The following is a 26,814-nucleotide window of genomic DNA, read 5'->3' as shown; positions in this document are numbered from 1 at the left end:
TCTCTTCGGGTGTTGTCCTCCTTCGCCTTACAAGGCTGCGCCGAAGCTCCCCCTCCTCCTCGTTGTAGGTGGCAGGGGGCGGAGCTCCTCGCTCGGAGGTTTTGGGACCCTGCCTAGCTCTTTCCTCCTAGAACCGAGCACTGCGGCCGTAGCTGGTCCTGCGCTCCCGGTCCAAGCCGCCGCCGCCGCCTCCTCCCTCTCTGTCGCGTGCCAAGCAGCTGCAGAAAGGCCGCGCTTTGCAGCTTCCATGTGTGCCCGGGCCGGATCGGCGCAGGCAGGTTGGTAGAGGCTTGAAGTCGCGGGGCAGAATGCGGTCCTCGCCCGGTTCTCGGGGCTGCCACTGCCCACCGCCGCCGGCCCGAGCAAAGGCGGGCGGAGAAGCCCTGCTGGGCAAAAGGCGAAGGAGGCACTGCCTGCCCCAGATCTGAGAACAGGGGAAGGTGGGGTCGGACCTCCGCTTTGCTGCCCTTCCCGACACCAGCCCTAGCTCTTCCCACTCCCTTTCGAGGCGGCGGCGGGAGGCACAGGGCAGACCAAACTTAGCGGCAAGTCCAGCGGGGCAGGCTGGCAAGCGCCCTCTTGGCATTGACGCCCCGCAGTCCGGAGAAAGGCCGTGACTCAGCACTTTGTGGGGACCCCTGCCCACCCCATTTTCTCGGATTGACAGCGCGCGCGGGAGACTTTGCAAAGAGCTTTCGCTGTTTTCGCCGCTCCCCACCCCCTTTGCGCCTCGCTCTCGCTCGCTGCCCATTACAGCTTCTTTGATCGTGTGGAGTAGGCGAAGCAGGCACCCGGGGGAGGGGGAGGGGCGGCGTGCGTCTCGCTTGAATGTGGGTGGAAAAGCTGGGGATGCTCAAAGAAGGCTCCTCTGCACGGTCCGGGCCTTCTTCCTTCCCATGCGTGCAGGCTGAGCTTTGGATTTGAAAGGACTCGCAGATTTTCCGCTTGCTATTGCCATTCTTTTTCCTTCTGTTCTGAGGGGTGGTCAGGTTGGTGTTGGTTCTCTTTTGGGACCGAGGTGAACGCTTTAACTCTGAGAAGAAAAACAATAGAGGCAGAGCCTAATTTTTGAAAGCATTAACTTTCCCCAGTTTCAGCCCCCTTTAAAGGCAAGACCCATTTGGGTTTTTGTTTTTTGGTCTTCATGATCTTTGAAGCTCAGTTTGTTCCTCTACTCAAGCAGGAATAACAGGACGCGGAAGTCTTACTCCATAGTCATCTTAAATCTCTTACCTCCAGTTTTTGTGTCCTAAGAGTTCTCTAACAATTCCAGGGATTATTACTGGCACTGTGTTATTGGGCACTGGTTTCCATGTGACACGGGGTTGATTTTGCAAGTCTGCCAGATCTGGGCTGCAAAAATATGGATGACCGCTAAATAGCAGCAGCGAGAGCGTTTAGTATCTACTTGTCACCTTTCACCGGTCACCCAGATTTTTGGTAGCCCTGTGCTGTCTTAATCAGAGGGCAAGGCAGCTGGCTTCTGTAATGACCTGTAGCAGTCAGTCAGTACAGTACTTGGGCCTTGTTGGGTGGTGATACTATTTCCATGCTCCATAAAGCTTCCTCTGCTGACTTCCCCATGTCAAAAGAATGAGAAAGCTCTTTTTTTGTTTGTCAGTTGGCAATCACAGATGGTAGGAAGATGAGAGGGTTAGGGTTGACCTGTTTTTTCACCAAACCAAAAGATGAGGTTTTGTGATTCATGGATTCTTTTCCTCATGACTCTGAAACCCATAGGACCAGTATCCAGGACTGGATCTGATAACCTTCCTGCAGCTTTCCCTAGCCCAATGTCTAGCAGAAGTGTGGGACCACCTGTCCTGTCTGAGCCAGCTCCGTTAGGGAGTTGTTGGATTGGAGCAAGCTATTCTTGCTCTAACCCAGCCCTCAATCTCACATTTCTTGCATTATTCCCCAGCCTGGCTTCATAGTGAAACTTTGTTCTCGTCACTGCCTCTCTTGCCCCCTTCCCCATGTTGAAAGAACTAGATATACAGTATTTACCTTACCCTGTTCCCCTTCTCTAATGTTTCTTGTTATAATTACAGCTTCCATCAGGGATGAAGAAGTAACAAGAAGGAATTTCAACTGTGCCATACCAGGAATCTTAATGATAAAAGTGACGGCACTTATGGAAGATTCCCTTGGACTCCAAGGTGCCTGGGACTGAGGAACTACCCACAGTTCTCCAAAACCACTATATCAGGTGGCAGATTTTATTCCAAGTTCCTTTGGATCATCATGACTGGGAAAATGGCCTCTAGCCTTACTTGTACTGGAGTGATCTGGGCCTTGCTTTCCTTCCTTTGTGCTGGAGTCTCCTGTGTGGGCTTCTTCATGCCTTATTGGCTACTGGGTTCTCAGCTGGGGAAATCAGTATCTTTTGGCACTTTCCGGAGATGTTCCTATCCTGTTCGAGATGAGAGCCGCCAGATTACAGTAATGGTGGAGCAGTGTGGACGCTACGCATCCTTCCAGGCCATTCCAAGTGTAGAATGGCAGATCTGCACAGTGGTGACCGGTCTGGGCTGTGGCCTCCTTCTTCTGGTGGCCCTCACTGCACTTATGGGATGCTGTGTGTATGAGCTGATCTCCAGGACTGTGGGCAGGGTGGCTGGAGGCATCCAATTCTTGGGAGGTAAGTACCTGCAAACTCTTGACCTTGGAACCAATGCCTGCCAGCACAGACACAGTGTCTGCATTGTTCTTGCTAAATCAAATTCATTCTTTTATTCATTTTGCTGCTATCAGCCTCCACAATATGGGAGGGGTATATTTATGGAGAAAAAGGACAGCAAATGGAATTTACAGTGCTGAACTTTTTTTTTTTTTACAGTACTGTCATTTGTGTTTGGGGAAAAAACTGTTTCAGAGTTCACTCTAATCTCTTGTCCCTGAAGTAGTGAGATTTTCGCCCCGTTACTTGCAGGGAAAGAGTACTTGACTGCTACTCAGTCATGTTCGCCTGAAGGAAGTCTTATTGTTTTGGTGAGAACAGAATACAACACAATTCTAACCATGTATACTAAATAGAAAGACCATTGTATTTCTTGGAACTTACCCTCAACTGCTCATATTAAAGTGGGCAGCATTATTTATTAGTAAATAGATTTTAGATTGATGCTCCTGTCATATTTTGAGAGTTATTCTCCCTTCCTCAAAGTCTGCTAAAGTCTCAGGGATAGCTTCCTCTAGTTTATTGTTTCTGACCATATGGTTTTAATTGTAATTTTTCCTTTGTGTGTGTGTGTGGCTGTACTCCCGATTTCTGTGTGTGTGTGTGTGTGTGTGTCTGTGCAGCTGTTTTTAATTCCAACTTCTGCAGCTGTGATGGGGGGAGAAGAACCAAGAATTACGTAAGAACTCAACATTTTATGACATTTTGTGAGGAGGTAAAACAAAGCCTCCCTTGAGCTGAGCTGAACTCCTGGTGATTACAGACACATCCATGTAGTTTTCTGGCCAACAATATAGAATGATTGCCATTTTTGGCGTATTTTTTTTACTTTCCAATTTTGCCTCCAGCCTTGGAATTCCCTGGTGGTGTGTCATCCAAGTACTGACCAGGTTTGATCTTGCTCAGCTTCCAAGTCTGGACAGATTTGGCCAAGTGCTGCCCCCTCCTGAGATGAGTGTAAGGGAACTCTGTTTTCTGACAGCGGGGTGGTGGTAGTAGAAATGTGAGTGGCTTACTAAGGGTCGTTTTATCTCCTCCCTCCTGAGAATTCTGAAAAACATTCTTGATGTTGCAATCCAGCACTTTTAGCAGAACTCACAGAGTACACCAAATTTCTGTTCTGATGGGTTAAATTAATACTACTGGCTGCCTCTGCAATTCCTCTTTAAAGCCACTCCCATCCAAGCTGATTAGAAAATATGAAGATATAGGGTGGAACCCACTGTCAACAGAAAATATTTCACTCTCCTAATTTTTTTGGATTTCTTCTTCCACTTTTCAAAGTGTACTGGGTGATAAAATAAATTAGTAGTAAAGTAACATGAACCCAGTGTAAATTCAATTGGACAATTCTAATTAAATTCTAATTAACTTTTCCAAATGACTTTTATGGAAGCAGATAAATTTATGTGCAAAATTCTTCAGACATGCTAAAATTAATGCTATAATGTACAATAGCACCTCTATTATTTTTCTTAATGTAAGGAAAATGTACTCAATTAGCTATGTTTAAAATAATTATATATTCTAATAAAATAATTTCCAAAGAAAGGTTGAATCTGAACATAACATGTTGAATATACTTAATTACATCTCTCTCCCAGTTTCTGCTCTTTTCTGCCAAATAAATTGTTTAGTTCAGCTATTAGTAGAAAGATTTTGCAGATATTTACATAGTAGACATTCATAATTAGCTTTGTTTCATAATTTAAATAAAATTAACTTGTAATAAAAGTTTTGCATTGACTTAGGGCACTGGAAAACTTTCTTCAAAAGATTCTAATGGGAACTTTCCCAGAAAACTCACATTTCTACCTAAGAAATAGGTGCTTACACAGTAATACTTGCATGTTTTTGAAATAAGTTTTGCCCTCTATTTCTATCATGATTTTTTTTACAATTCTCTGTATAGTAGTTTCATTTTGAGGGTTTTCATTTTTACCAATTTTCACCTTTCTCATTAATGGAAAACTACCTTAACAATTTGCATTTGTCCTGCAGTCAATAGTACATGTCTTTCAGTAGTTACAATTAAAAGTTTCAATGTGGTCAAAATGATTGGGAGGGCAATACTTTGTACTCAACTGTACAGTATATAGTGCTAATTTAGCAACTTGATTTTTTTTTTCCTTTTTGGCCAATGAGAATACTCTTTATCTTAAGATAGCGAAAATCAAAGAAAGCAATCAAATTAAATGTTTTGTATGCTTTACTGAGAATTCTTGTAACTCAGATCTCTTTTATTGTCTCATTAGTTATATGATTAATATCAAGAGCCTGTTTAGTTGACACATGGAAGAATTAGTTCAGAAAACAGAGCTTACAAATTCTGGTTACTTAATGAGGATGTGAATGTTGAATTAGACACTCCCTTGGCCTGTTATCTTGTTCTCATAACTGAGTAGTTGGACAGTGCTATTCTGTCGCCCTGTTTAAGATGGCTGGTGAAGAGGAACAAGTTGCCCCATGCAAATTACTTAGTATCCTAGGATCCTTCATTCCGCAGCTGAACAATGTAACAAGGATAGCGAACACAGCAACTATTACTACTAGCCAGACAGAGACTATTCCCTCTAGTTGCAACAACAGGGACAGACTACGCCCCTAGCAACCCTGACTGGAAAGGACCAATCAATAGGCCCAACTTGGACAGCAACTCAGACTGATGACGCTTAACCCCTTGTTTCCCCATCCGTGAGGCAATGACTAGGGTGGAAGATACAAAAGGCCTTTCATATGATTTTCTCAGCTTTTAATTTGCAGCTCCGTGGGGACAAAGTGACCAGTGGGAAACATGGGTTCAAACCCTCCATTGTGTTTTGATGCTGAAACAAAGATAAGAGGCACCAAGAACTCAGTATAACACACAAAACATTTTGATATGTAATTGTGCAGAAGGTACTCAACAAGTGTAATTGGGGAAAAACAAGGCATTGGGGAAAAAAATAATGGGGGGGGGGTTCTTCAACATCTTACGGAAGGCCTATGAAGGGAAGTTATATTTCTAAGGAAAAACCTAATCCAACTAAAAGAAGAATGGGTTTATTTTATTAATGTTTAGCTTCACTGATGTTGAATTGTAATGCATGGTTTATTCATTCATTCATTCATCCATCCATCCGTCCGTCCATCCATCCATCCATCATTCCTCTTTGTTCTCCCTTTTTCATATGTAAACCTTTTTTTTTAAGTCTGAATTAAATTTAGTCCTTACTAGTAACTTCCAAACCACTAGCCAGTCTCTATGAAGAGCAGCAGTTGCTAGATTTATGCATAAGGGAGATCCCCATTGGAGCCAGGATTCAGTGAAGGAGTAGAAATACACTTTCTGGTAACCTTGTGTATAATAAAAAGCAAGTTCTGCTTGTGCCCAAGGCATGGTCTGTCCCAAAGGTTACACATTTCACAATTTTAATAACAGAGTGAATAGCCAGATAAAAGCAATCTGAATGGATGGTATCTCCTCCTGTGCTGTATTTTTTAGTACTCCTACTTTGACTGCATCTCTGTTCTTAATCCTTCTATAGGGGTGAATCTGCAGGGCATTTCATGTACAGAAAAATCACTGGTTTGATTTATACCTGCCTTTCTGTTCAAGGTGGTGAACAAAATTTCAAACAAGACAGAATATAAAGAGTTAAAAATAAGGATTAAAATCAACAATAAATAAAAACTTAAGTTCATAATGGTTACACAGTCAGTTTTGGGAGCTGTTTAGAGCTATAAAGGTTAGTGCCAACATCTTAAGTAAGTGTTTGGTGATTTGCTCCTCTTGCAGTTAATACCACAGCCCTTTTAAGGTGTTACTTTCTCTGTGCTCAGTTCAGTTTAGGACAGTTCCAAGTATCACTCTTCATTTTGGACATTCATATGATTTGGTCTTATCAGTTCTGGGCAACATCATGGAAATTTTATTATATCCACCAGCAAGTGTGATTGTTCTCCATTTGCTTAATCTCTAAATTGGTCTGTCCCTCTCTCCCAACTTCTTCTCTTCAGTTGTGATTCCTTTCTTCAAATCCTTTGCCCTCTCCCCACTTCATTCTCCCTAGTTTGATCTGTCATTCCATTTAAATCAAGTGTGCCTAATAGTAGGAATCAGTAATCTTGAAGTACAGCCTAAAATACATTTACTTATTCATTAAATCAATTTATATAGCCGCCCATCTCACCACAGGCAACTCTGGGAGGCATACAACAAAGCTAAAAACAGTAAAATACATTAAAAATATATAAAACAGAATAAACCAGAGAATAAAAAGAAGTTAAAAATAAGGGAGCCACCTCACTAATTCCCCTGTCCCCTGGGGTCCCCAGGCCTGCTGGCATAACCAAATCTTAAGGGATCTCCAGAAGCTCAACAATGATGAGGCCAACCTCACCTCGGGAGAGGAGATTCCACAGTGCAGGTGTCACCGCAGAAAAGGCCCACCACCTGGGGCCTGCCAAACGTAGCTCCCTGAGCGACAGAACCTGTAACATGCCTTCTCTGCTGGATCTGGTAGGACGGGCATATGAAACTGGGGAGAGGCTGTCCCTCAGATAGCCAGGCCCCATGCCATGAAGGGCTTTAAAGGTCAACACCAGCACCTTGAATTGGACCTGGAAACAAATTGGTAGCCAACGCAGCTCATGAAGCACAGGTGTAATGTGTGTTCTACTAGAAACACACATAACTGCTTACACCGCTGCATTTTGCACCAGCTGAAGTTTTCGGATACTCTTCAAGGGCAGCCCCATGTAGAGTGCATTGTAGTAGTCTAACTGAGAGGTGACCAGGGCATGAGTGACTGTGAGTAGGTCTCTCTGATCTAGGAATGCGCGCAGCTGGAGGCCTTCAGCTGAATGAGACCCAAATGTCTGTAAAATGTGTATGATTGTAGCTATTTCTAGAAGTCTTCTTCCTGTGCCTTCAAATCTGAAGAGGTGACAGAATTCCTTCGCTTCCATTTTCTCTTTGATGTGTTTACCTGACCCCTGTTATGAGTGCTAGATGAGAAATAATATCCATCTTTCAACTTCAGATAAATGATTTGTGTATACATATCAGGGATCTGAGTCATTTGCTTTGAAATAGTTAAAAATGGGGATATAAATGTGATAGATCAGTCGGGAAGTTCCCTAGCAGTGGAAATATATCAGTCAGCTAGTCCTGAGGTTCATTATATATAAAACAAGCAACAAACTCCAGCTCTTTTCTACAGGGGTAGATGTTTGTCTTAGGAATTCCCCCATGGCTCATTAAAATGTGTGAAAGCAATGAAACTCACCCAGCTCTAAGTTCTGTTACTGAGGTGATTGTTGTTTGTTCTACATTGAAGTGTTTGTCTCTTGTTATACTGCATTTTTCTCTCTCTTGCCGATTACATTTTGATTTTACAGTAGTTTTTAAGCAATTTTTTTTTCTCAGTGTGTCTTACAACAATGAAAAATCAATGCATAGTGGTTACAGAGGGGAACTGTGCATGACTGCAGATATAACACAGGTCTTTTCCTCAGGCTTACAGACAAAAGACAAGACATATAAGGAATTAAAAAATAGGGGAAATGGAAAAAGAGGGAGATAGCAGTACATGAATGTCTTCTCCTGAATCAAACCGTAGTCCTGTGTTGCCAGGGCATATTGCCAGCAGTGCCTGTGTTCACACAGTGCTTTCAACTACAAAGTAAACAACCACATTTTAGCATAGTCTGTGATGCAAACCTAGCTTATTATTCAATTTACAAAACAAGCTAAGCACTTAGATTAATTACACAAATTATAGTATGCCATGGGTGTGTGGTGTGAACATAACCATTGACTGGTACTACGTCTTCAAGATTTCAGAACTTTTTTTCCCCCCAGGCATGCCTGGACTTGCTGACAGAGAGGTGAGATGGGATGAATATAGCATATGGTTAATTTCATTCCACATGTAATAGAAATCACGTTAAATAACACTTTTCCCTCCAAATGAAAGAGCTGCCTGACATATTCAACCTGTAGCATTTCATACATACACACGGAATGAAACTTTATTAGTTAGACTTATGAAGTGGTAAGAATGGAGAAGTTTATGAAATATATATTGCTTAACCAGTCTTGCTCAGATAATGTTGCCTCTTAAAATATTATTTCAATTGATTTCTCAAATCTCTTTTAAAAACATACTCGTAGTGATGCTTTTTTTGTCCAGAAAACTAATTGCAATAGAAGTCTCTATGAACTATTTCAGATGTTGGTTCATTTATTCTGTGACACTTTGCAATTTAGGCACAGCCTACAGTTGTTTCACAAATACGTTTAGCTCATCTAAGCCTTTCCTTTTTCCTGATTGTCTTTTAAATCCAGGCTGAGTACCATGTAGATATCCTGGACCACAATACTAATAAATTTCACCAACGGTGATAACTAAGAGGTAACATTTTGGGGAAGGTTGGATTGGTCTGTAATTGAATGACAAATTTGTTTACAGATTCTGGACTCTGTCCAGGGAATGCAAGGATACAAAAAATAACACAAAAAACGGGAGAACCTCCATCCTTCTACCATCCCCACACAGTCCAACCTGAAAATGATAAGTCAGGCACCATCAAATTGAAATATGGTGCCCATCCTCACCCTAAGATGCATTGCTATCTTGGTACCTGGTTATCAGAAGAAACAAGCTTCTGTAAACTTTGTATAAACATTTCTGAAGGACCCACCTAGGCTGCCAGCATGCTACTGAGCCCAGATAATGATAACCTGTGTTGACATACATGGCTTGGGATCTAAATATCTGATAGATTTTGTTCTCCCTGTTTTCCTACCAGTCAGTCCATTATGATCTAGTGGCACATTTCTTTGATGATGTTCTACCTGCCAAGAATTCACTGTGTAGTAATCCAAAAGAATATCTGTTTCAGGTGCCCTTACACAAATACCTCCCTGCTCCAATTACAGCTTGATGTGAAGCCATTTTCTGGCACCAGTTGAAGTCATCTGCTCACACAGGCTTTTTGCTGAATTTAGGTGGCTGATGGAACTAATTTTGGTTGCTATCACTGCTGCTGTTGGTCTTGCTGTCTTGTAAAATGAACTTCAGCTATTATAATTTTGTTGTTATATCTCTGCTTTGGGATTATTATTATTTTTAGTAGGGAAAAACAGATAATAAATTTGGTACATCAGTTGGGCTCTAGTCACAGGGAAGCACACGAGTCGGAAAGAAAGTGAAAAGGTTTGCTTTCCTCTTTTCTGAAGTCCTGTGTACCTGTTCAGTTCTTATGCACAGCATGCAAAAACATCAGTCAATATATGCTTTCCCTTTCCATCATGGGGAGTTGGCATATCTTTAATCAAGTTCCCAGGTATACTCCAGGTATATCTTTAGCAAATCAGTTGTAATGATTGCCCAAGTACTGAACTAACAATTGCTCCAATAATTCCTCTTTATAGGGAACAGTACTAAAGTTTCCTACCTGTTTAAGCTTTCATTAGCCTATATTATGAGAAATTTTCTTTTATACAAACTTTTTGCCCCCTTTTCTTAGTGAAGGACAGGCTGTTGCAGAGAATCTGAAAACAACATACAGGCTAAATATTGCATTGTATTAAAAATAAGGCTAAATATTTTATCATCTCCCACATTTCATGCAAATGTGTGGCATATTAGCAACATCTTTATGCCCCATAAAATATTTCTGACAAAAGACTTTCTTCCAGTTCCTACTCTTGCACACATGGCTGAAGGCTCTTCTCCCCCATTTGTTTATTTATTATTTTGCTTTATATAGCCATCAGGTCATGTATTTGCCATGTATAATCACATTCCCATGAAATGTGGGAGATGATAAAATATTTAGCCATATTTCTAATGTTCTAAGAGGTGGAAGATGATAGATTAGTCCCTCGCAGAGCACTCTCTGTGTCTGCAGGCTGTCATTCGCATTGCCAAACTGCCAGAAGAGATTCTGCTCATTGCAGAAAAATAGCAGGGGATCATAATAATCCCTTGCTTCCATCTCCAAGTGTTCATACCAGCCAGCTTAGGCAAGTGCCAGACATGCATTTGGCACTCATGCTGCCAGAGAATATTCCTGGCATCAGCAAGCAGGGCTTTGATATAAGTGGTGAGTAACAATTTGTTATCCTAGGAAATTCACTTATTGGAGTACTGCATAGTATCCAGAAAGTTAGCTGGGTACCTTTACAGGTGATCCTTTGTGATTTTTTACTTTTGTGTCTTCATTTGGGATTCCAGGACTTAGTCGGTGCTTTTCTCTCCCCTTCCTCCTTTCCTTAGAATTGAAATACTAGATAGATTTTGTTCAGAGACATAGTTCTTACTGATTGTCAAATTTGGAGATTCTTGCTAAGCAAAAATACTTTTTTCCTTCTTTTGTAATGTTAGGAGCTCATCCCTCTTCCATGGTGCATTAGTTCCCTGTGTAGCTTTATGTTTAAAATTTGGCTTGTGCAATTCATTCTATCTTTCCAACTCCTTTGGAACCAGAGCAGGTCCAGATGACTTCTTAGTGTATTCCAATTTTAACTTTTTTTCATGAAGTAATCATCACACATGGATGCACCTATGCACATACTGTACACATATGCGCACAATATAACTTCATATAAACCTAACATAAAAATATCATTAACATTCAATGTCTTATTCTTTTGTTGACTTAACTCCAAATTCCAGATAACCAGTCCAAATGGGCAAATCTTACCAATGCTTTTGAAAGGAACCCAGTCTTAGAGGAGGTGGATTTTAGTGAAGCGGCTTTAGGAATTTGGGACAGGGAAGAGAGCCATCAGCAATATCTTGTCATGTCCTGGGCTTCCAGATGAGGAACTATGGCAGACTAGATATCCCTGAATGAGCAGGGACAGCATTGCGGCGGAGATAGGCAGCCAGATAGTGAATTCTGGCTGGCACAGTCTTTCTGGACAAAGAGAGATTGTGAAATCACCCACTTGCACTCCGCATAGCTGCTCTTTGTGAGGAGAATGCAGGAACTGAGGTTTTTATGGTTGACATGAGTTGAGCGTCTGGGAGTCAAGGAATTTCAGTCAAGCTCACAGCCATAATGCAGCCTATATTGACACAAGGTTTGCAAAAGCCTCACTTTCTTAAACACTTTTGAATGTAATCAATTTACAGCTAAAGAGAGATTTTCTGAGTGGCAGGATAAGAGAAATCCACTTGATGAGTCAACATTCTTACTGGATTAAAAAAGGGAAAAAAGCTTAACAAGGATTGGATGTAAGAAAGTTTAAAATGGATAAAGGGGATAGTAATTTTGAAAGATCAATTTTTGGCAAATTGGAATTTAAACAATGTTATGTATTTACTATTAAAGAGTGCAGACAATTGGTGGATTTTACAAAACAAAAGATAAAGGTAATATAAGCCATACTTATATTACCTTTGAGACAAAAATATTAAGGGCACAGAAAGACAAAACAGAAAAAAAGGGAAGCCTGCTTTTTACTCTTTCCCTGGTAATGGAGACACTTTCACTTTTGGATTACAATATCACAATGGCAATCACCAGAAAAGCAGTAAAAACAGCAGAAGGGAGGAGAGGATCGCCAGAGCAAACTGTAAAGAGAGGAACTACACTGGACTTGTTTCAGAAAATGTTTGAGGAATTAGGCAACAACTTGTCTGAATCACTTGATACTAAATTGATAGCTTTTGAAAAAAGAATGGATGAAAGACTTGTAAAGATGAAAGAGAAGATGAAAGAAAAAGTTAAGAAGATGGAAAGCTTTGTAAAACAAGTGTCTGGAGATGTAAAACAAATTAATAATAAAGTGGAAATTCTGAAGAGTAAGACAGAAGTTATCAACTGAGAGCTGGAAAGTGACTTACCGTATTTTTCCGACTATAAGACGATACTTTTTTCTAAAATCCTTACCCTAAAAATTGAAGGGCGTCTTATTCAAGGAAGTCAGTCAGCCAAGAATCGCGTGGTTGCAAAACTGCCCATACTTTTTTTCTGCAGAGAGGCGTCCTCCTATTGCTAGCCTCCAATCATGAGTGAAATAGCTTGTCTCCCAAACAGACTTCCTCCAATCACGAGCCTTATGTAACTGACGTCAGCTGATGCTGAACAAACCAATTAGAGGAAGGCTGTTTGCAGAGACAAGCTATCAGCAGTTTCACTCGTGCTTGAATGTAATCAGTTATGCAAAAGAGCATGGAAATAGAGCTGCAGAGAGACGGTTTGGACCTCCTCCCACCGAGTGTATCAGGTAAATGTTAACTAATTACTAAATAAAAATGTGTTCTGCACTATCTTTAAAATATTGATTTCTTAATTTTGGGTTGGAAAAGTGGGGGTCGTCTTGTACATGGGGGCGTCTTATTGTCGGACAAATACGGTAGATAATCCGGCACTACTGCAACTGAAAGAGAAGGAGTTTTGTTTGAGATTCAAAGCAATTCCAGAGGATCCTGGTGAAGATATTAGAGAAGAAGTTATTAAAGCTTTAGCAAATTTGTTGGAATGGGATGAGAAGGATACAAAGGCAGAAATTGATAAAGTATATAGAATAAATATAAGATTTGCAAAAATAAAAGTGCACTTTGTCAGGAAGAAGACGAGATCAAGTTTTGCGGCAGCATTTTAATACAAGACTGGAAACTGATAATACAGATGTAATTGTGCTTAAAGAAATTCTGATTAGAATATTGCATAAGAGAAAAGAGTTACTTTTTTTGACTGAAACTTAAACAGAGAAAGACTCCATTTCGATGGAACAAATTGGAAGGTGTGATTTCTACTTTTAAGCAGCAGAGGTTCCGACTGAATTCTGTCCAGAAGACTAGAGAATTTCAAGAAAAATTCAAAGAAGAGTTGGACGAGACTGAAATGGAGGTGTCAGATGAGACTACATAAAAACTTCAACAGGTGCAACAGGAAACTGAAAGGGATGATACTGAATTGGGCACTACAGGTATTGACTTTTCTAAATTTTTGGCTTGATTACGGATTACAGATGCTTAGTGTGGAATATAAATAAAAACTGCTGACAGATAATTGCACATAAAATATTGAAAGATATCCAACATAAACACATATCCCACAGTAGATTTGTTAGTCTTTAAGATGCCACAAACTTCTTGTTTTTGTGGCAATAAACCATTATTTCCATTATTCTGGAAACTACCTGGAATCACATGGCAATTTTAAAACAAACAACTGATATTTGGGAATGCTGGGATTTTACATAGAACCTCATTGTCCAGAGCAGGAAAACAAATCACTGAAAATAGAAAGCTTCCCATTTGTGTTGCACATGACTGGACTGGCTCAGTCTGCTGTTTATGATGAATGTATGCAATCAACTGTATGTATGTTCTACCCGTGAGGCATTGTCAGAAACTTCAACTTGTACAGATGAAATAGGGTTGGCAGGAACAAGCAAGACCATATTTGGCAGCTGCTGCACTGACCATCCAGTTTCCAGGCACAAAGTCAGGGGTCAGAGTGGCCTCTATAAAGACCAGGGGATCTGAAGCTCTCGGAGTTTCTTCCTTGTGTTAAATGAACTTGCTTCCAATTCTCTATCAGCTTTTCCCAGTCCGGGGTCCTGTGTAGGTGCGACACAACTGAAGGTCTAGGAGAGGCTCATCAACATTCTCCCAAAGGAGCCCACATTTTCAAGATTTCAGAAGGGCTTAAAGTATGCTAAAACCATCCTTCTTTCCCTCCTGTTAAAATAATTGTCTTGGTTGAACATTTAATTGCATTTTCAGATTGTGCTTCCTATTCTTGGCTTGTGTACTTCTTGCTGCAATGAAGGGGGTTTAATTAGCTATTTTAGATGCAATTTGAGAGGAGCAGTGCTGTGTGTAACCTTTTTTATTAATTTAGTGTGTTGAAGAGTCTGCCATGAATACTTGGTTATAAGACTTCTTTGTGAACAACAGTCACTTGGGAAGTAATCATTGCTCTCTGCACAATAATGAATCGCTAGTTTGATAGCCAACAGAGGGTTTTTTTTTTAAAATAGAGTCCTAACATTGTTTTGCAAAAAATAAAGCTCAGTTTAATGGTAGTTTGGGTGCCAGTGGAGCTTTAAAAAAAATCAATTCAGCAATTACTGGCACAACCTTTATCCTCAAATGCAGTTGCTTATGTTCCTCACAATCCATGAATATATATTACTAAATTAATTCCTGCTTTCTTGGACCCCTGCTGTTCAGAAATAATTGTTTCAATAATAAAGAGTTACGCTCTTGCAGCTGCATCTAAGCAGCAGATCAGATAATAGCTAGGTCACTTCTCTCTCCAGGCAATGGATTCTTGCCAAAGATACTGTGTGTGCAGTACCAACAATACTCAATGTTTTTCTGTTGAGCTGTAGCTAAATTTTTCATGAACTCTGGGCAATTTGCCTAATGAAAACAGAGCTGTCTCACAAGCTAGCGTGCCGTGTTTGCAAGCAAATCTTTAGCAAGATCAATGAAAAAAGAGAGGTGAACGGTTCACTTTGGATATTAAAAAGAGTATTTGGGATTGAGAATGTACATGATGCTTAAATAGTCATTGTCATAGGCTGTGCAGTCAGGCTACTTTGAAGGGTTAAAATAGTTTTACTGTGATGATAAGGTTGCATCAATTAACATTGCATATTTACTTGAAAGCATAAACATAAAGGGGGGACACTTCTAAAGTGAACAGATTAAGATCAATCCTTGCGTACAATTAAAATTATGAGAAAATGCTAGTAGATTTCTGATGAAAGAGGAATACATATGTCTATCAGCTTCCACTTTGAAAATCCATCGCAACTATTACATTCCTTGGCTTTTTGGTAAAGACCAATATCTTGCTCTTTCAGTTCTGCCTAACAAATAGTGAGTTAAATATTTGTATCTTAGTTCTCAAATCATGCATATAGTTTATGCACCATTGAAAACAGTGGGACTCCAGTTCCAAATATCATAACATCAGCAAACATGTGCCTATATCTTTAAGGCCACTCTTTGTAAGGGTGGGGGGGAAAGAACAACAACAACATTTTCTCCCAGGGCATCAAGTCCAATTTATGAACTCTCTCAGGACTTTTTGCATTATACTTCTTTGAGTCACAGCAAAATGTGACTTGTATTTTCCATTCCTTTCCTGTGTGATTGATGAAGCTTTCACAAACAAATATGTAGCAGCTTGTGAATAACTGCACTAAGAAGGGAGACTAGACCTGGAAACAGATCTTTCGTAATTGTACAGAGAAATATATATGTATATATGTAGATATATATATGGGTACACTAGCTTAGGAAAGAATCTACATATCTGTATGTACATATAGTAGTACTAAATGTTATGGGCAAGTAGAAGTTTGTTCAAAAGATTGCACAACACATGTTAAAACAATTCTACTGTTTTAACTTCAGGAAACTGCATAAGTGAGTGTAGATTGTTAAATAATATTTACTACCTCCACTTCATCAGGATTTGAGTTCAAAGGAAGGTGTAGACACCCCTCCTATTTTATATCATAATGTTGAGCCTACATAATTTGTCAGTATGCATGATACATGGGCAACCCTAGGCATGATGATGCCAAAATAATGAAATGTGCAGAGGAACATCATGATGTAAGTTATACTTGTTAGTACTTCCATTGTGACATGGAACATAAATACATAAAAGGTAGAGTGTATTCTTTTCCTGTTCAACATTTTCCCCATTTTATGTATTACAGATTTTCATTATAGATACCTGCACCTGTATTTCATGATTATAACAAACACTATAATCTTAATGTCATAGAATCTTATTTGGGCCATCTTCAGCATTCCCTGGGTCCACCTCAGTATTGAAAATATTGAAGATTTGTTAAATATCTTTATTGTATCATTTCTGTCTCAAATAAAAGATGTGATCTTCAGATAACTAAGAGCACTAACACTTATTTCCTCACATTTTAATTAATGCCATAACCTTCTTTTTCCACCAATAAGCAGTCAAGCACTGTGCTACAATCAATAAATGAAAAATTAGATTGAATTGCTGTCTCATTCCAGTATGTTCAATATTCAGGTGCACTCCTATGCATGATTAGTCAGAAGCCAGTTCCACTGTTATAGTCCATTGTGTGCATTCATTATGTTCCTAGGATTTTAGCCTTAGTCTTTACTGACATCACTTAAGGCTCCAGTGGAACTGCAATACCAATTATATCCTTAATTATACCCAAGCACCTGTGCCTAGACTAGCTGAACAATGTCACCCCTTAAAATAGGACACTATCAGCAAATTGAATTAGTACATTCCCCTCACCCTAGTTCTTCATTGCTAGCAAACTAAATGTTTATAATAATTCTCAATCAACTGCATACATACATACATCACCACACTATTCCCTTTTGGGGTAAATTATATTATGCGAAGTACAAAAAGGGAGAAATAGTAACCTGAAAAATCTTAAATGTATAAGAAAAAGAAGTACAGATAGTTCTCGGGTTACAACCACTTGTTCAATGACCATTCAAAGTTACAACTGTGCTGAACAAGGGGGACTTCAGACCGGTCCTTGAAGTTGCAGCCGTTGCAGCACCCCTGGGACATGTGATCGCGATTCGAGCTCTTGGGAATAATGGTTGCAGTGTCCCATAGTCACGTGATTGCCATTTGTGACCTTCTCTGCTGTCTTTCCACAAGCAAAGTCAATGGGGAAGCCATCAGGAGGCCGCAAGTTGCTCCCGTTCCTGCTGCTTTTTCTCCTGAGGAAACCCCGGGTGGCAGGGCAAGTGCAGGCCTTGGGTGCCCAGCTGGCTGCACTCATGCTGGGCCATAGCGCCCACTCCCCTGGTCATCTGCACTTGTGTCATGCTGCAGCATGCCCCCATGCGCCTAGCTGCACTTGTGCCGCACTGCAGCACCCAACCACCCCCACCTGCTCTCTGTAGCACTCAACTGCCTGCGTGCCACCTAAGGAAAGGCTTGTTGTGATTGGGAGTTGCAACTTCCTGCTGGCTTCCCCATTGACTTTGTAGTTGGAAGCTGGCAGGAACTCACAAGTCACGGTCACGTGAGGTCCTTACTTAATGACCCACAGTCCTCACTTAACAGTGGCAATGGACTGTGGGGATTGCTGTCACTAAGCAACATGGCCCTGTGGCATCACACTTTATGACCGCATTGCTTAACAACAGAAATTCCAGTCCCAATTACTGTCATTAAGCAAGGTCTACCTGTATAACATCTAGTGTATAGTAACTTCATTCACTATATTATTCCATTCCTTTCTATCCTTGCAAATCACCACATTTTGGCTTCCACCATATCCATACATTGCTTCATACATTGCCCTTTGTTTTTTAATCTTTTGAGGATTGCACCAACTTGGCCATGATTTTCTCTGTCTTCACTTTCCTCCCCACCCATTCATTCTTCCTTCCTATGTTTGTTTTATAACTCAATCTTTATTCATCCAACTTTAAACTGGACATTCATTTGTATAAACAAGATTAAATTGCTATTTATTGTATGGGATAGCTTAGCCAATATTATTCCATTACATTCTTCTTGCAGTTTATTTCAATAAGAATTTTATATGATCTACATAATATTCCTTTGTTTGAATCTTCACAAAGTTCTCCATATGTTGTTTGACCTTTGGAAATGGTTCTTTTCAATTATCTATGTTCCTCTTGCTGTAACTGAAAATTCTGGGGACAAAGAAACAATTTTCTAAATAGTTCTTCTATATAAATCCTTCTTTGTCCTCTTAATTGCTTTAATTATGATTCCAAAGTATAAAAAAGATTTGTAAGGAAATGTCTTGGGGTTCATGCCATGAGTTAATATGCCATAACCAGTTAAACTTTACTTTCTTTTTTACTTATTTTTCCACCCATGGGGCGGATGCTTCATCCATTCTTTTAGAGCTTGAAGTCGGATTGCATAATACTGCACAGACCCATAGCCATAGAGGAGGACTTTTTGCACTCCTCCTAAATGTTTACAAATAATTTTCAATAACTGTACTGCCAATGTGAGGTTTTCTACTTTCTAGAACGTTGCAGCAACTTAAGAATACATATAGACAACCTGAATCCTCAAAGGGTTTTTAAATTTGAAGCCCATACCCTGTTTCCCAAAAGGCTTTGTAAGGCTTAGCTATGAGCTCTTTCTCATAAAATTGGTGTTGGGGCAGAGGTACTCAACATTGTGACCCCCTGATCCTCTAACATTAATTAATGAATTTGTGATACTTCATGAATTAGATAAAACTGTTTCATGGGAAATAAGGGAACATCTCCCCACCCCCACCTCACAACAACAAATAAAATATAAAATTATATTTTCAGTGGTGTTAGAAGGTTGGGACATGTAGACAATATATAAAATTATCTCTAAATGTCTTAATATATAAAAATGTCTTCATGTCCCAACCTTCTAACAGTGGGAAGGGTGAGATTGTTTACTTTTGCATCATTCCTGAAATCTGGGTTTCATTTTAAAGATATGTTCATCAAAGTCAGAGGGGAAAAAGAAAAAAGAAAACAGAATTCCCTTCCCTTAAATCAGTTTCTCATAAGCAGTGTTGCAGTTTGCAAAACACTGGCAGGCTCTAAGTTGCTTTTGGTGTTTTCTCTCTCAATGCAACTGCACAGAGAGAGATCACTCATAGCCAATCTGCTCTTTCCCTTCTGGTCTTTGCTTGTTAATCCCTCCAGCTATTCCTGCAGTTTCCTTCTATCTGATGCTTTACAGCCTTTCCTCCCTTCCCTCCATTGTAATTCTATCTGCAGAGTGAGGGTCAGAGCTTTGCACAGAAACCTCGAGGCATGATACTCCTTTGAAACGGAAATACAGTGTGGAAAGAAGAAGAGAAGGAGGAAAAGGAGGATGATCTTGCAGGCTTCACGTAGGGTTCCAGAACTGCATGTTGCTTTGCATTCAGTATATATGCATCAAACTAATAAATTCACTCAACATTCTTGCAAGGCCCTGAAGCAGAAAAAGATAAAAAATGTCCAGTCTATGAACCTACAAACTCATACACAGGGCATTTGCACCAACCCAGCATTGGCACTGGGCTGCTGTGTTTCCATGGCTTCTTCCTCTTGGGCAGCCAGTTTTCTTCTGGTTCAACTGCAGGGCAGCTGAGATTGGAAAACTTCCATCTGGAATTCCTGAGGGATTAGGAGCAGATGGTTTTCTCATTTGTGGAAACTCTTGTCTTGTTTAACTTCCTGGTCTCTAATTTCACAGTTCTTCAGTAGGTTTAGTCTTATGAGTGAATCTGATTTGAATCTTCCTGGTCGGTTTCTAATCAGGTTCACATCTTATTAAAAATGTCCAGCTTGAATTCTTATGTTTATATGAGCAGCCTACCCCAGATGCTTGCCTCATCCCATGCGCTTAGCCTCTAGGCTCAAATGAGCCATTGCTCTCCCATCCCACCCACCCAAGCAGAGAGACTACACTACAATCTCTAGTCATATTTGTAGCTGTCTGGGAAAGTACCTGGCTACAGAACTAGGGAGTCATGCATTGCGTTACAGGTTTCAGCAGCTTGCATTTCAATGTAAGAAGAAAGAAGCCTTGATGGCCAGGAGGCTCTTCTCTCATACAAAAGCCTTGTTTTCTTCTTCTTCTTCTTGGCTAATGGCCAATTACACACTCACTCACACACACACACGTATGAAGCAGCACTTTGTTTTTACCCACTTCATTGTGAAGCAGGGGCAAAGTTGTTGTTTGCTGTTGTTTCTGCCATATCTTAGGAGGTGGCACATTTATGAAATGAGAACTTTGGCACTTTATTGTTAGCCAGCTGGAGGGACCCCTGATTGGCTGTCGGTTTCTCCTATTTGATCTCAGAATTCTAGGCTTCAAAGTGGGCAGGAGAGAGGAGTTAACCAGTTAACTAAAATTGGTAGGTTCTTAAATAAAGCCAGTTTGGGGTGATCACACTTAGAGGTCAGTCTTAGAAATTTTCCCTTTCTAAATATTACTCTGGTACAGCTAATTTAACAACAACAACAACAACAACAAAAATCTTCTGGTTGACTGGGATATAAAGCTTAAATGAATGCAAAATAGCTCCCACGAAATACTTCAAAGGAGTGACTAGTGATAATCTGTTTTGGTTTTTTTAAAATTTCATGTTAAATAGGTGCATTGGATTTACTGGTGGCTTTGCCTAAGGAATTGCTTCCAAGTGCATAAATTAGGGCACCCAATATATTTAGATTTAGATTGTGTGGGAATTCTGTTTCTATTTTATGCCTTAATGGGGGGGCTACTTTTTAAAGACACATGTACATGCCTTCTTAGTACATGCAGACACTTCTGAAGAACTTACCAAGATACCAAGAATCATGAATGCATGCCTGGATGCTGGGCAGGGTGAGTAGCCAAAATAATAATTATGTAAAATGGATGCCCCTAAAGATGTGTTGCTGCTCTCCATCCTTTCTTTTCCCTGTAGGTTTATTGATTGGTTCTGGGTGCGCTCTCTATCCTCTGGGCTGGGACAGTGAAGAAGTCAGACAAGCCTGTGGCAACCTTTCGAACCAGTTTGAACTAGGTAAGTTGAATAACTCTGACCCTGTGGAGATTGGCTTTAATCAAATGGATTCACAAACACTCAGACTGTTGACATAACAAAACCAGAAAGAGGGAAAGATGCAATTAAGAAAAAAAGTTCCCCAAGGAATGGAATAGCTGCCCAGCCAAAAACCATAACCTATGACTAAGGTAAAACCACTCCAGAGGCTCATGCCTATATGCTAGTTTAACTGCTGGCTGTGTTTGCATAACATGGTAAGATATAAATCAGTTATAAACTACAATTACTGGGTTCACTTAACTTGTAAAGCAATAATAATAATAATAATAATTATTATTATTATTATTATTATAATAAAAAATCCATTATGGTTTAGAACATTGTGTGAACTGAGTCCCTAAGTATATATTCTTCCCTAATTTCTGCCTTCTGTAATACTTTAAGTCTTGTAATGGGAGTCCTTTAAATTGTAGACTTTAGCTTGTTTAGAAATGGTTATCCTCAGTTAGTGTGGGGATCCTACATATAGAAACCAAAAACACCAGGTCCCCCAATACCACGCTGAAGTAGAGGAAAAATGCCCTTTTTTCATGGTTCCTGGCTCCCTAAGAGATATCCAAGTGCAGCCTGGATAAGGAAATAAAATTCAGTCAATGCTATGTCCTCAGTATAACTTCCCCAAATTTGCATCCCACTTGGGATTACTTTAACAGAAAACAGATTAACAGTTCATATATATTTCTCCAGACCTTCTGACAGGGCACTCTAGATTAATGGCAAGTAAACTGGAACACAAACCTGATTTGCCCCAGTTACTCTGTTTAAACCAAGAAACATTAAGACTATACAAAATGATGGAGACCTCAGAAAGTAAGTGTCATCTGTAGCCTAGTGCCCCTTGCCTGTGGTTTGCCAAAATGCCTTCTATTTATGGTTTTAAAAGCCATGGATAATCACATTTCACATGCTGTTGGCAATTCCTGAATGAAAGGTAGAATATAAATCTAACAAACAAACAAATCAAAGAAGGTTAGTTTATTCTGTGTGTAGCAGTTGTCTGGCATACTGCCTGAATTCCAAAAGCTTCTGACTGTTACTCAGAGCGTCTGGCTTTAATCTTTTAAAGTAGGCTTTTTAAAATGTTTTTCCCATTTTCTCACACCTCTCAATGTTTTCTCTCTACCCCGTTCCCCATTCTCCAGAATTTCCAGAGTCACAGACACATTTATATACACAGTACTTATTAAAAGGAAAATTACCTTGAATGTAAAATCACCCACCCCAAAAAGGAAGATGAGACAGAAAAAAATCATTACCCTAAGTGCAGATTTGCTAATATAAGACAGCTCTTCTATTTTAAATGTCAACTATTTGGGAGTGGATATTTCAATCTTCAAGTTACTAAAATATTCCTAGGAAATGAAATAGATTTGTGATTAGTATGCATGTTATCAATGTAAATATGTTCAGTAGTGCATATATTTCTCAGAAGCCATCACAGAGTTTGGGGGTTTGGGCCATACCACTGTCTCCAACCAATAACACTGTCACTTTCTCTAAATTCTTCTCTAAGTCCTTTAACTCAGCACCACATACATTTATGTCAGTATTCATTGCTTCTACCTCTTCCCCATCATTTATCGTTGCCTTTGCAAAGCTGCACGCTTTCCTGCACTTTAGACTCTGCCAGTTTAAGAACATTCATCCTTCCTACTTAACTGTTCTCAGCATTAGTGAGCAACAGCAGCCTGCTGATTCAGTCCAAAGGTTAGTCTAGCCCAAATAAGTGGCCAGGCACCTTTCAAAATCTCACAAAGAGCTGACAAAAACAACTGCACCCTCCCATTCCTGCTCCCCAATAACTAGGATCAAGAGTTTTCCTGTCCCAAATATTGGATTATAATCAGGTATTACAACTAACCAAGAAGGAGAATATGTGAGAATCACTTTTTGGCTGAATTCATACATGGCACCAAGCCATAATTTTGTTAACCATCCGAAAAGGTCACAATTGACTGGGTTTGCATAGCGTTCATTGGTTGCAGCAGGAAAATAGAAGGAAAATAGAAGAAGGCAGAATTTTTTGGATATTTGTTATATGTTTGCCGCCTTGAGTTGTATATGAAAAAAAGGTGGGATAAAAATCTAAATCTAAATCAATCTCTATCTATCTGTCTATCTATCATCTATCTCAATGACATTGACTCTTTTCTAGCAGCAGGAAGAGAGCATTAATCACACCTGAGGGGTAAGTTTGTTTAGCCCCACATTACCAGAGCTGTTTGGGGCTGCAGCTAATCCCCTCTAATCCAATACTGATTGGTTTTGCAGTATGCAAGATACACTAACCCCGACCCCCATGACTGAGTTAGGCATGTTGTGCAAACAGGGCATTTATGTCCCAAGTGCAGGAATTAAAATTGCTCAGGTTCTCCCTGTGTCATTCTCCCTGCTGCTTTTAGAGGAGACTTACGTCTGTCCAGGTTAAATAATGAATTCAGCAAGCTAAACTAGGTGCAGGGCAGCTTATCTGGACAGTTTTTGAACATAAAAGGAGTTCTTAGAACCCCTAAAAACTCTGGTGAGTGCCTGTTTCTATACAACCCAAAAAACCCTAGGCACTTGGCTAGTAGGCATAACTCTTGAAGTAAGAAAACCTCACATCTTTGCTTATCATCATACAGAGGCAGCAAAATGTTTACAAACCTTGTGGGTGGAGAACAAATGAAAATGGCCTATGAATACACAGGTTTTCCTTCAATTATTAAATATGGCATTAAAGTATTACTATTTTTCCAGTGGGGGGAAAGATCAAGAAAAGGAGGACAGCACTTCCAATAAGATTGTCCTTGTGTGTGTCTTTTGTCCCCCCCGTAGGCACCTGTGAAATTGGCTGGGCGTACTACTGTACAGGAGGAGGAGCTGCAGCGGCAATATTGATATGCACTTGGCTGGCCTGTTTCTCTGGCAAGAAACAAAAACAATATCCTTATTAAAGCCAGGAAAAAAACCAGAACAAAATGAACCAGTTTTTGGGGCGGGGTGGGGGTGGGGGGAACAGTTCATATGTTTTTTGAGAAGATGCATTAACTCTTAATTGGAGCCAGGTAAATGCAAACAAGAGTCAGTGAAGTTGGAACTGATGTGTGACATTGTGAATAGAAGGAGGCTCTCTGTGTCTTAAGAAGAATCTCAAACCGAGAATCGTAGGGGCTAGGCACTAATTGCATTCTTCCTAGCGGGTTATGGGCATAGTCCAACAACAAGAAGTCTCCTGTCATGAAGGGTGGGGAGAAGTGATGGAATTTTAGCACGCCTTCAGTTGAAAAGAGTTAAAGAACACTGTCTTTGAACACAAGGATTTGGCCTTAGAAAGGTTTCTCTGCTGTGTCAGCAAATAGGGAAGAAAGGGAATATTTCTTCCCCATTCTGTAACCTGCTTAACTGTGAGCAAGTGCCAATTTTCCTAAAGTGTGGTTATCACTTACATGTATATAGGGAGCCCTGTTTTCAGGCCTTAACATAGTTTGCCTTTAAAGGCATCACCGGCTGGTGGACTGGTCCCCTGTGGAGTATGATTTGTTGATTTAATCCAAAAGAGGCAGGGGCCTTCTTTGTGAGCACAGCTTCCAACATTTGCACAGACACTTTTCCTTCAAACACACACAACAAATGGTAGCCTCATGGATCAGTTTTTTTAAAAAAATGTACAGCCTTCAAACATTTGACCAATCTGTGTGTGTGTGTGTGAGAGAGAGAGAGAGAGACAAAGCAGTTTGAGTAGTAAATTGCTGTGGCAGCCACTGTTACTCAGGCAAATTTCTAAAGCCAATATCAATCTTTTCACCTCTACCTAAAAAGCACAGAAATCCACTTCAAACATTTCTCCGTCTTCACCAACGCATGTATCAGCTCATTGCTTCATTTACAGATTACACGCAGATTTGGCCTAATTACCTCTTTTATAAAAGTCTGGGCAGTGAAACATCTGTTTTTTTCATATGAAAAAAAATTTTTTTAATGGGCAATTGGAAACAGAAAGTTGGCAGGTGTGAATGAATTGAACACCACACTAACATATTCTTCAACTTCCAAATGCCCCCATGAGGCAGATTTTCACATCAGAAAAAGCTATGATGAGATATTTACCTATAGTGTGAAGTGTGATCAGCCCTATTTTTTTGACACTATCAAACATGTTCAAAAGATTTTTTATCCAGATGTGCAAAACCACATACATCTTCCCAATGTATTTTCCATTGAACTTCCTTTTTAAAAAATTTATATTAAGATTTTTTTTGGAGAATAAAAGACAAATCAGAAGAAAAAAGAGAAGCGCAAGAAACAAAAAAGAAAGAAAAAAACCCTAAAGTTAAGGGATATATGAATGACTTCCAACCTTTTCAACAGATAATTACAACCTTATTATCCCTCCTCCCTCTTAGATATTGTAAGTCCCTTCAGCCCCTTATTTAATCCACATCTTTCTTATTCTTCACCAGTGTATTTTCCCCTGCACTTCCATTTCTGTCTGTGATCAACTACATAAGCATACATGCTCTACACTTTTTTCTTAAGCTCTAAGCTTAGTACAAAGCTCCCTCCTTTGTCAGGTAATTAAAACAAGAAAAAGGGATCATTTCTCCTTCAATCCAAACTTTCCCTCTTCGCATTCCCTTAGAGAGAATTAAGATAATAAATACGCCCTTTTCTCCTTTCTTTCCTTCATATATTCACTGGGAAGGGGAACAGGGGAAATGCTACTACCTCTGCGGCTGCTCATAACTGTCCCGTGAAGGGAAGGGCTGTGTAATGCTTGCTGCAATGCGAAGTTTCCTTTATGTGGACAGAACACACCTATTTTGGTGATGCACAAGGCCACAGAGGTCAGGCCACCACTTTTACTGGGCCAGTTTTCTTTCTTTGCAACCACTACATTCCCTGCATATTTTGTCATTGCTAGGGGGGTGCAAGAGCTCCAGCCCAGAATGTTCCAATCCCTTCTGATTGGATCTGCAAACAGCCAATACTGAAGTCGGAACATTCAGGGACAAAGTGCTTTGCACATCCAGCTCCATTGCATTGTGGGGAAAGACCCTCTAATACCAATACTGTGGAGTAGAGCAATTGCAATAAATACTCTGTGCACTTAGTTTGTGTGTGTGTGTGCACGTGTGATAAATTTAAATTTCAGAATTATGCCACATTTTAAACAAAAATTCTAATGGACCTATGGGCCATTTCCCCATTATTTTATATAGTATAGGTATGTGTGTTCTCAAGTTTTATTAATGTCATTTTCAGACCTATATCAATTTTATTAATCTCAACATTTTCAATGTTATTAAAAATGCAATATTATACTCAGCATATGTAGCCTTTTAGATAAGAGTATTCCTACAAAGGGACAGTTCTGTCCAGTGACACTAATGTGTGTGGCACAGTAGAATATTACTACTTATGCAGGAGCAACAAAAAGCATCTTCCAGGTTTTATTACTAATATTGTTATAATTATTGTTGTATTGTGCTGTATTGTTTAATATTCATTTTTATAATGCAATACAAAATGTACTATTTTGTTAGTACTTTAGAATCTGTATAAATAAATGTCTTCTTCAACTGTA

At 39.8% G+C, this 26,814-nt stretch overlaps 1 protein-coding gene across 1 annotated transcript; it reads left to right on the top strand.

Annotated features, from left to right (window-relative positions):
- LHFPL6 (LHFPL tetraspan subfamily member 6) lies at positions 1–26,814 on the top strand. Its single transcript, XM_007421197.4, has 4 exons — positions 1–278; positions 2,052–2,641; positions 21,108–21,206; positions 24,066–26,814. The coding sequence occupies exons 2-4, from the start codon at positions 2,245–2,247 to the stop codon at positions 24,182–24,184; spliced, it is 615 nt and encodes a 204-aa protein (XP_007421259.1). The 5' UTR covers positions 1–278; positions 2,052–2,244; the 3' UTR covers positions 24,185–26,814.

The sequence above is a fragment of the Python bivittatus genome, unplaced genomic scaffold (assembly GCF_059951505.1).
Source record: "Python bivittatus isolate LINGU-HERP-01145 unplaced genomic scaffold, Pbiv_v1 ctg000020_np1212, whole genome shotgun sequence".
Lineage (NCBI taxonomy): Eukaryota > Metazoa > Chordata > Lepidosauria > Squamata > Pythonidae > Python > Python bivittatus.
This window is presented reverse-complemented; position numbering and strand designations above follow the sequence as displayed.

Excerpts from the sequence above, each read along its gene's own strand:
- LHFPL6 (XM_007421197.4), top strand. The coding sequence starts at position 2,245 with ATGACTGGGAAAATGGCCTCTAGCCTTACTTGTACTGGAGTGATCTGG. Across the intron at positions 2,642-21,107 it reads AGGCATCCAATTCTTGGGAG|GTTTATTGATTGGTTCTGGG; the intron begins GTAAGTACCTGC and ends TTTTCCCTGTAG. Across the intron at positions 21,207-24,065 it reads TTCGAACCAGTTTGAACTAG|GCACCTGTGAAATTGGCTGG; the intron begins GTAAGTTGAATA and ends TCCCCCCCGTAG.